This window comes from Stegodyphus dumicola, chromosome 1 (genome assembly GCF_044657685.1).
Source record: "Stegodyphus dumicola isolate Sdum_Otavi_A_Nest chromosome 1, ASM4465768v1".
NCBI classification, from domain to species: Eukaryota; Metazoa; Arthropoda; class Arachnida; order Araneae; family Eresidae; genus Stegodyphus; species Stegodyphus dumicola.
In genome coordinates this window covers 141,595,470-141,605,990 of record NC_140768.1, presented here as the reverse complement: position 1 = coordinate 141,605,990, position 10,521 = coordinate 141,595,470, and the positions used below count along the sequence as shown (strand labels likewise).

The window sequence follows — 10,521 nt, the reverse complement described above, 5'->3', positions numbered from 1 at the left end:
TCTAAAAATGCAGGTTTTATTCCATATACTTTTGACACTTTGACGTTTTCCATCTGTAATAGTGCTCAACTAGACCCAATATTTAAAATTGCTTGTTGTAGGCTTTTTACACCCCTATTCTGCATATCACAATATTAGTTGCTGTTATAATCAGTCACATTTATTCATGCTGTGAGAGAAAAACAGCACAGTTCAACATTGATGAAATAATTAACACTTAATTCCAAGAACCATTCCTACTATATTATGATACAAATTTAAAAGATTTATGAATGTGTTAGAATTGTAAAGTTTTCCGTTTAATGAAAACATTAGGAAATGTGACTTCAAATGGTTGCTACAGAATATTACAAGTTTGAATTTAACTGCACACTTTTGCCCAATTCATGCACTATAGAACCTCATTATTTTGGTTTAGTAGATTAATAATTAGATACAGTCAAAAGTCTTTAATCCGGACTCGTCGGGACTTCGGCGATTCCGGATTATAGATCATCAGTTTAAATCTGGTAAGATGGCATGCAGAAATTATAAAATTAAAAATATGAAACCGTAATTTATAAAATAATGAGCAATTATGATCTAAAGGGTATCCAAATTTACCAAAAAAGAAGCCTAATATTTATTTGTTTACTTTATTAAACATTTCTTTTAACGCGCGGATGCGTAAAGCATACCTTACTCATAGCCGAAATTAGAAAATTGCAACCAGAAAACTATGTGATTTGTATTCGTGATATTTATAATGACGAGGAATTTGATTTAAATCATATCAAAGACGGAGTACATCGAAATTAAATACTACATTTAGTAAGGAATTATAAGCCGACTAAAATAAAATCATCTGCCCTGAAGATAACGATAGTGTTGACAGATCAACTTCCAGTTCATTGCGCGCCGCGATGTGCCCCCCCCCCCCTGCGCAGAGCAGTGTGAAATTGATAAACAAATTTCGGAACGGTTAGATAAACAAAGGATATGCTTTTATCCATTTTTTGTAGCAATTCGTTTTTTGTTTGATGGACATCGAAACATACTTTCGTTTTCTAGATCCTTTGGGAGCTCCAGCATCGGAAATTCTATTTGACATAATCGAAAGTTCAAGCTTACTTTTAGAAAATTGCTCTTACAGTCTGCAAAAAATAATAAGCCCGATCCAATTTGAAGATTAAGGAACAACGCAATTATCAACAATAACTGAAATAGATAATTTTAGCTTTTACCGTCCGTTATACATTAAAGGCGCACGCGAAAACGTATTCTGCACTTGCGCAGATGCATATGCCAGTCGTAAATGTCTTGCGCGCACGAGTAAAACGCCTATGCGCAGAAAGATTTTAGCTTTGAGGTCCGGATTATAGATCATTCCGGATTACGGGTGTCCGAATTAACGACTTTTGACTGTATCAGATTAGCATTAAGTTTTATTTTCTGAGTCATAGAGCATCCAAGAATAGAAATGATAATTTAACACTTCAAAATATACTCATGTGCATGAAAATAACTGTAACTGATGCAAAATGGGAGAAAACATGGTCTTTGTAAAAGCAGTGTTTGTTCTTTTAGTTATGAATGTTTAAATCAAATCTGGATTTTATGTATATGCTATTATTATTAAATTTAAATGAAATACATGTATATGCTTAGAGCAAATATTCACTTATTTTTAATGTGTCAAACAATTTATGGATATTAAGAGTTCTGCAGAAAATTCAACTCTTTGAAACCATCCATGCAAATGGGAAACAAAGAAATTTCAGCAAGTACTTCTGTAATGACAGGAAATAAAAATAGGCATTATCTAACTATTAAGTAACGATAAGACTTATTCTAGAATTAAAATTATTTAATTTCCTGAATGCTTTAATATAAGTCTGGCTACACTCTTCTGTGTGAAAGACCACAAGCCCTTTGCCTGACACACAAACTTTTAAGCCTCCTTATTTTGCAATAAATAGTTAAAAATTAAAAAATGGGCTGTAACTTTAGCACTCATTTTTCATAATTATTATAAGACCAGTATATTCATCTTTTTGATTAGCAGCAAGTTCACTCCTATTTCTTTGTTTTTGAATGTTGAAAAATTAAAATATCTAATTATTGGTAGCTCTTTTGATATTGGAATGTGTGAAAGTTTAATTTGTATACAGCTTTACATACTGAAACTTAACAAATATGCAAGTACTCTTATTAACCAGCGAAATAAAAAAGTGTCCACATTTTTAAGTGACTATAGTGTTTTTTAATCTTAATCAATGAAAATCAATTGATATCATGGTGATGAAATAAAGAATGAAAATATATTTTATTTAAGAAGAAATTGGGATAATGTATTAGTCAATGTCTTGTAAGAAACACTACTTATATTATGCTTCATAGATATGACTAATTCCTAATATGTGGAGTAATTTTCAGTAAAAAATAATTCAACAATGGATAATTTTTTCCCCAGACTTTATTCATATTTTATTTCTGAAAATAAAGACATATCAGATAAAATTCCTTGACTAGAGCATAAATATTATTATTGAACCATATTACTAAAAAATTTATGAGTTTCAGTTTCAGAAAATTTTCCTGGCAGAGCTTGCTCTTGACTTTTAAATACATACCAGATTCCTGCCAATCGTTTACTGAAAAATAAAGAAGACTAAATTCAATTGTGAAACAGCCAAGATCACTGAAAACAATGCACTATTCATTTTGCAAACATAAGCCTGAAATATTAAAAATGATCAGATTGAGATCAGATATGAGATTATTTATGAACAGAAAAATTTGCAGTACTTGCATACTATCCCATTGGCCATGAAAATTGGTGCAGAACCACTAATCATTCCTGAGGAAATCCTTCACAGTCAATGGGATGAAGTGTTAAGTACAAATTCTCTTATTCCTCTTTAAAAATAAGAGAAAATTTTGGCATGTAGGTCCCCGAGAATGCATTGTTAACATAAAATGAACTATTCTCTATTATCCACAATTGGGGGTATCACCCTGGCCAAAAGGGTTCATTGTTGCCTACTTTAACAATTTTCTCTTATACTACCAAGTTACATACAAACATAAGCATTTTTATTTGTTTATTGGCCATATAACATCATTACAAAATAAAGCAAACTAAAAAAAAAAGTGTTTTTATAGAAACTGTATGGCAACAGATGAATTGCAAAATATTTGTCCATTATACTTTACATTTTTCAAGCATCACCAAAGGAATGGAATGCTGTCCTGAAAAACATTTCTTAATTTAAATTTCTTTAAATATATCAATCACTTAAAATTATATGCTTGTATATCAATTTCCGGAATTCAGTTATATTAACTGGCGTATTTAAACTTTGATTTTTAATCCTCTGATAAGCATAGTAGCATACTAAAACACCACAGCTCATATTATCAGTTTGCAAAATATGTGAAGGACAAATCATTTTCCATTTAGTGCTAGTAGCAAATATTTTAGCTAAAACCTCACACCATGTATGAATTAAAATTTGATACTCTTGCCCACATGATTTATTTTGTGGATCATAAAATTCAAAAACCATATCTGGAATATTTACTATTATTAATATCCAATGACAATTTAAATTTGCAGGGATAAAAAATAATTTCGCTGATTTCAATCTTGTTAGTAATGGATCTTTAATACAAAAATTTGGTTTAGGAATTTGTAAATTAGACTTAACAAAGGCAAAATCTTCATAACTGTTTAATATTTTAAATAAAAAAAGCATCAATTATACTATTATAGAGCCATCCTTTTCGAAAACATGAAGATACAGATTTAAACAAGTGTTCTTCATTACTTATAAAAGGATCTATAGATTTTAACATATATGGTGTAATTTCAATATCATGTATTTTTAAACATGATTTGGTCAAATCTTTATTCATTCTAACACTTACTGGAAAGTTTTGCTCTGCTGAAGATAAATTTATCTTTTCCTGTGTACAAGGTGGAACATTCTCGGTTAAAATATTATAAATATATTTTCTAAATTGAAGGGTATTTAAAGGAAGATTTAAGGCTAATTTATTTACATGTTGAAATGCATAATAACAGATGAAGACCCCACAACTGCTTTCATCATTTTGTAAAGCATGCGGTAGACACTGAATATCCCATGAACCGTTAATTTGTAACTCACTGTTAATTACATTAGACCATTTATTAGTTAAGTTTATGTATTTTGGATTACATGAATTTATTAACGAGTCATATAAATAAAAGGTATTTTTCTTTAAATCTGCTATGATCAGAACCCAATGAGAATCAATGCAAGCAGGAATCAATAAATATTTGAAAGATTTCAAAGAAACAGGAAAAACATTTCCAAGTGATAATGCATCAGATAAGATAAGCTGGGTAATCGAGGAATCAGCAAAAGTATATTGATCATCACTTTCTAAAATTTTGTATAAAAATGCATTTTTGATTACATCAAATAACCACGCCCTAACAGAATCTGTACAAACCGATTTTATAAAAAATTCTTCACTTTTACTGATATAAGAATCTAAAGACTTTAAAGCAATACGATTGATACTATAGCAGCCAATTTGTAAAATTCTTCCAGAAATATCTTCGCTAGATTTTAATGGAAGGGAAAATGATTTATTTTGATCAACACTGGTTAAATCACATAGATATTTATCACTGTCATTTAAATCAAATGCTACGGCTTTAAATTTAATTTTCTTTTCCACACATTCATTTATTTCTGGGTCATCTACATTATCATTAAAATCTTGATTCTTATTCTGCTGACATTTCTGTAATTTTCTCTTTTTAGAAGTTTTAAACAATTGTGGGTTAAGTTTTTGATTTGGTGAAACTGGACATGATGCACTTGAAACTGCTCTTGAATTTTCATTCGAGTTTAAAATTCCTCTACATTCTGAAACTTATGAATTTAATGTTGTATGAACACACTTTAACATGACATTTTGGACTTTTGGTTGTCTTATTAATTGCAGTAATTCTTCTACAAGCTTTTCACATGCATTTACTCTCTGTTCAATACTTTGTGGATTGTAATGATTAACAGAATACACATTTATTGATTTCATACTTTCATTGCATTTCTGATTCGATTCAAGATTAATCCCCGAGGGATTAAACACCCAATCATTTTGTTTATTAAGGAATGAATGCACTTTATGTATATGTTTGCACAGCAATTTATCTAAGCAATTGCAGTGATACAAGTGACTACACAATGAGACACATGATACTTTAGGGCATCTATAAAAGCAAAAATCCTGACACGGACAAATTTCAAAAAGACGCTGCACAGTATATATTTTATTTTTTGTCTGAGAACAAACAGTCCAAGAAGTATCAGAGCATTTATTTATATCACTGTCCCTAATTGTTAGTCCTCTCTGATGCCTACTTAAACAAGAAATGGAATTTCTGGGAGATACATTAGTGTATAATTTATAGGTATGATTTAAATATTTATCTTTCTCAATTGTCAGAAGTGTAGAAATTAAAATATCTAATCGTATATTATGACTCCGCTTAAAATAAACAGTTTTCAACTGATTGTGAAAAGATTCACAGTACATGTTAGTATCAGTAAATGCATGTGGAAAGTTCTGATAACACAAAGCCCATTCCTCTAATCTATTTTTATAATTTTCAGAAAAATATTCAATAAAATCTCTACTTTTCCTAGAATAGTCATTCAAAAACTTACTTATTTGATCATGAAAAGTGATCTGGTTTCTTTCATGTAATATATTTGTTAATTCTCCTAGCATTTTTTGTCGCACTTCCTTATCTACCACTTTAGAATTTAGTTGCCGGAACCAACTTTGGCGTATGTGACACGAACATAAAAGATGCTTAACATCTTGACCAAAAACCTTTGAAAATGCAGGATATGTAACTTTGTCATCATCTGTCATTACACAGTTTACATATAAATTTGGTACACGACACTTTAAACTATTAAATAAACAATAAAGAGTGTCAGCATCTAGAAAATTAGTAATAAAATTAGCAACTGGATAGCCACAACCAAATTCATCAGGTACTATAAGATTAAGAAGGTAAAAATCATACTGGTTAGTCTTATGTGTAGATTCGATACATAAAATCTCTGTACAACCTTTTATCATTTCTTTCTGTTCACGCGTCTGAAGACCAAGAGCAAACGATACTTTATGATTTGGAAGATTATCTAGATCAGTTGGACCGTACAAAGTTGAATTATTCTGAGGCTTATATAATAACACAGGATTGTATGCTTCACATTTTAAAGTTTCAATGATTGAATTAACAGAAACTGCATCACTACTTGGATGCAATGAATTGTTTAAATATCTAGAATAAGCAGAAATAGTTTTACGGGAGACAAAGCTTTCCTTTACAGGGAAATTATTTCTATTCTCGCGATTTCCTGATCCATCTTGTAAGATATCCCTTATTTTTTGTGGAGGCACAGACAAACGTAAATTTGCTTTTATCAAACACAGCGTACTTTGTTTCAATGGCTGATATTTACAATTTTCAAACTTTTGCTCATGATTATGTTTAGGAAAGTAAAAAACAGAGATTTTATTCATTTCTTCACAAGCCCATATTCTGACCGGACAACATACACTTTTTGAAACTGTACCTTTTTCATTTTTCCGACTAGTTTTTTTTTCAAAATCAGAATAACCTTGCGTGGTAAACTGACAACAATAATAATGATAAGTTTTAGAATTTTTCGTTACTTTAGAAAACTTTTTGAATGAAGTAAATGCCGAGGTTCCTTCCAGTTCTAGCCAATCTTGAAAATAACTCATTGTTTCAAATGAATATTCTTTTAAGTTATTTAAATTATGTTCATCTGCTAAATGCTTATTAAAATTTAAAACATATGTAAAAGACTTATGGCAATCAGGTATGAAGCATACATACAATTTATTAACTTCTGTACAAAATTTTTTTTTTTTAAAAAAATGATAATTTGCAAGGATAACATTTATTACAATTTAGACATTTCCGAGGGTAAACAGATGAAAAATTTTGTTTTAAATCAGGTACTTGTTTATTTGAACATTTTTTTTTTTTTTTTTTTTTTTTTTTTTTGTGGTTATAAAATGAATTCTTCGATTTATAAGTTTTCAAGCATATTTCACATTTACGAAGATAAGCCATTTCTATTTTATCACTAATACATTCTTTGGTTTCTAATTTTTTAGCACTCAATACATTATCAATGTTTATAAGAATATTACTCTGAGGAGAAGTTATTGAAAGTTTAAAATTTTCAGTTTCAAGTTTTTCTTTGCAATTTTTTTTTATGATTATTAAAAGAATTTTTAGTTTTATAGTTTTTTTTACAAATATCACATTTTCTAGGATAAAGCGATGGTGCATTACAGTCAATTTCGGACCCCCCTCCAGTCAGAATAGGACACATAGACTTATTTTTCCTCACTTGACAATTAATTTCACTGCTTTCTACATGATCTTTTAGTAAACAAAATTTATTAAATTTTTCAAAAAAAATTTTCAGTTTCAAGTTTTTCTTTGCAATTTTTTTTATGATTATTAAAAGAATTTTTAGTTTTATAGTTTTTTTTTACAAATATCACATTTTCTAGGATAAAGCGATGGTGCATTACAGTCAATTTCGGACCCCCCTCCAGTCAGAATAGGACACATAGACTTATTTTTCCTCACTTGACAATTAATTTCACTGCTTTCTACATGATCTTTTAGTAAACAAAATTTATTAAAGTGAAAGAAACTTAGGCCTGAACTACAAGAAGTGCTTTTTCTGGTCATAGAAATGTTCTTTTGCTGCAAAACATGACTAGAGGCAAAGTCAGAGTAAAAATCATCTTTTGTTGTATACAATTTAGGTTGTGAAATATCAAAATTTGTTGAATCATTTTTTAAACTCCCTTTGCCACTAACAGAAGCACAATACAATGGATAACAATCACTGAAAGAAACAGCACTTGCCTGCTGTACACTACAACCAGCAGCAGTGACTGCATTCTTTAGTGATGATCCCATGTAGGCCATTACACTTCTTAGGCGCAAAACAGCTGAAGCAGCATTCTTCAGATGCAAACTGCCACTAACAGTCAAATCCCTCCTTGGACACAAACCATCACCAAAAGCACGAATTGGTTTCTTCTGAAAATTAGCAATTGAAACAGTAGTGTTCGTAGAAGAATTAACAGTGGAACTAGCACTGCTCCTCAGAAAACGGCCAGAACCATGGACTGCAACACGCCTGGAGGAGTCAACATTAGCAAGGATATCATTTCTATTCTTCCATTCTGGGAGTGACGTTATTCCTTGAATGCAAACCAGAAGCAGCATTCTTCGGATGACAGCCAGTATCACGGACACCAACAAGTCTTGAATGACAGCCAACACCAGGAATGACAACATTCTCAGGACTTAGGCCTGGGGTAGCAACGTTCCCTTGGACGCAAATTAGAACCAGAACGAGGGACGGCAGCATTCCTTGGACGTGAACTAAAACCATTGACATACTTAAAATGAGAGCCAACACTACATATGGCAACATTTCTAGGATGACATCTAGGTTTAGTCCCATTCCTTACATGCAAACCAGAACCAGTTCTATGGACAGAAGCGTTCCTTGGGCGAGATCCACCACCATGGCCAGCAATGCAAAGAGACCGAGAGCTAGCATCTGGGTTGGCAACGTTTTTCGGATGTGAGCCAGGGGTGGTATCATTTTGCAGATGCAAACTAAAACCATCTGTGTGGTTAACAGCATTCTTCGAATGAGAGTCACCACCATGGACAACACATTTAAAACGAGATCCAGCACCAGAAATAGCAACCCTCTTCAGCCGAGAGCTAGAAGCAACTTTAGCAGCATTTCTCAAATCAGAATTAGCCTTCTTAGTAGCATCTACAGCACAACCATGCTTTAAAACAGTTGAATAGTGAGGATAAGAAGGGCTTGCAGAAACAAAAGAATCATTCAGAGGTGGAAAATCCAATGTAGTAAATGAAACACAAGGCAATACAAAAGGACTTACCTTTGTAGAAACTGGCTTTGAAGTCAAAACAATCTTGATATTATCCAGGAAAACTGCCGCAAGTTTCTTGTTCCCCAGACGGTTTAGATGTAATCCATCCCTAGTCAATAACTTAGCTCCAAGATGATGAGACGACCTGCAAATAAAAAACGCTTCTCGATTTTGGCAGTACTTTTCAAGTTGAGAATTAATTTCTACAATCTTTCTATTAATTACCTGTAAACGGTTCAAAGCTGCTATTCGCTGATTTAAAGTTGTGAAAAAATCTTCACCACGTGGTAGGATATCTGAAATGATAACATTGATATTCGGGTTCAAACGTTTAATATCCTTAAAGAGGCAATCATACTTTTTAAGAATATCTTCAACACTGTCATTCGAATTGTTGGTACCAACATGTACCAAAATCAAATGGTATCGATTGTCCAAAAAGGATATCTTACGTCTTAACCTTTCTATCGTTGCACCAGGAAAAGAATGTAAATCTACTTCATAATTCAGAAGATTCGCCGGTAAATATTCATCCAAATATTTAACCATTGAATCTCCAATTATAAGTAATTTCATCTTTTTTGGTTGCATATCGGCAAAACAAACAACTACAAATCGAAACACAGATCAATAATTATATATGCTGTAAATAAAATGCAACTATAAATTAAATGAAAATCAAACACTAATCATAAATATAACAAAATACAAATAATTATTAATAGAAAAAAAGAAGATAAATAGCTGAAGGAAAGCGAGAAAAATGGCGCAAAAAATACACACCTCACACTCGCTAATTAACACGTGACCTAAATTAGCGCGAATTCTTGACCTCGCGGAAAAATTTACGGGATAAAAATAACGCCAAATGCTCGCCAAGCTTTGTTGCCAACGGAGATATCAAAGGTACATATCCGGTGATGACGTAGAACACACTTCCGGGTTCCGATTTGCGGAATTCTGTAAAACTCGATTGCGACCAAGGAGGTTAGTAGAATAGAAGGAGGGAAGGTTCAACTCAAACGGTGAAGCTTGGCGGCCATCTTCCTGTTATCACCGTGACTCGTGCAAGGAAGTCTTTCATTGCAACATTTTTTTCTTTTCTTTTTGAAGCATGTCAGCTTGTATTGCATATGGATGCACATTTAGATTCTCGAAAAAAATTCCGGGCATTATTTTTCACACGTAAGTATTAATTTTCTTTTTTTATGTAATATGACAACTATGTCAAAAAATATCACGATGTCATGTGGTTTTCTTTCCAGATGTGAAAAAAAGGACTTAAAATAGGTTATTTAATATAACTATAATCAAAATATATTAAATACATTTTAATGTTTCTGTTTATAGCTGGTATCTTCGTTCCTTAAGATACAATGCTATATGGTAGGATTTAAATTTTATAATTTGAACGTTTTAGTTAATTCATTTTATAACTAACTTTAGAAATCAATTGTTACTATTTTTATTAATTGTAAAGGTGTTAAATAAAGCAATGCT

General features: G+C 31.5%; 1 protein-coding gene across 3 annotated transcripts; it reads right to left on the bottom strand.

The window, feature by feature from the left end:
• Positions 1-2,437: 2,437 nt before the first annotated feature.
• LOC146999282 (platelet-activating factor acetylhydrolase IB subunit alpha2-like) lies at positions 2,438-9,854 on the bottom strand. Of its 3 annotated transcripts, XR_015042422.1 has the most exons (3): positions 9,247-9,852; positions 9,031-9,166; positions 2,438-2,633 (listed from the first exon to the last, which is right to left on the bottom strand). XR_015042422.1 is itself a non-coding variant. In XM_085821472.1 (2 exons), exons 1-2 carry the CDS (start codon positions 9,610-9,612, stop codon positions 2,631-2,633), a joined length of 585 nt encoding a protein of 194 aa, XP_085677598.1. In that variant the 5' UTR covers positions 9,613-9,854; the 3' UTR covers positions 2,438-2,630. The 3 variants fall into 3 exon arrangements, 2 of the variants coding, with proteins under 2 accessions (XP_085677598.1, XP_085677597.1); XM_085821472.1 differs by having other exon boundaries at positions 9,031-9,854; XM_085821471.1 differs by lacking the exons at positions 9,031-9,166; positions 9,247-9,852 and adding an exon at positions 5,706-9,016.
• Between the last annotated feature and the right edge of the window lie 667 nt (positions 9,855-10,521).

Excerpts from the sequence above, each read along its gene's own strand:
- LOC146999282 (XM_085821471.1), bottom strand. The coding sequence starts at position 6,801 with ATGAGTTATTTTCAAGATTGGCTAGAACTGGAAGGAACCTCGGCATTT. Across the intron at positions 2,634-5,705 it reads CACTTTTCATGATCAAATAA|TAAACGATTGGCAGGAATCT; the intron begins GTAAGTTTTTGA and ends TTTATTTTTCAG.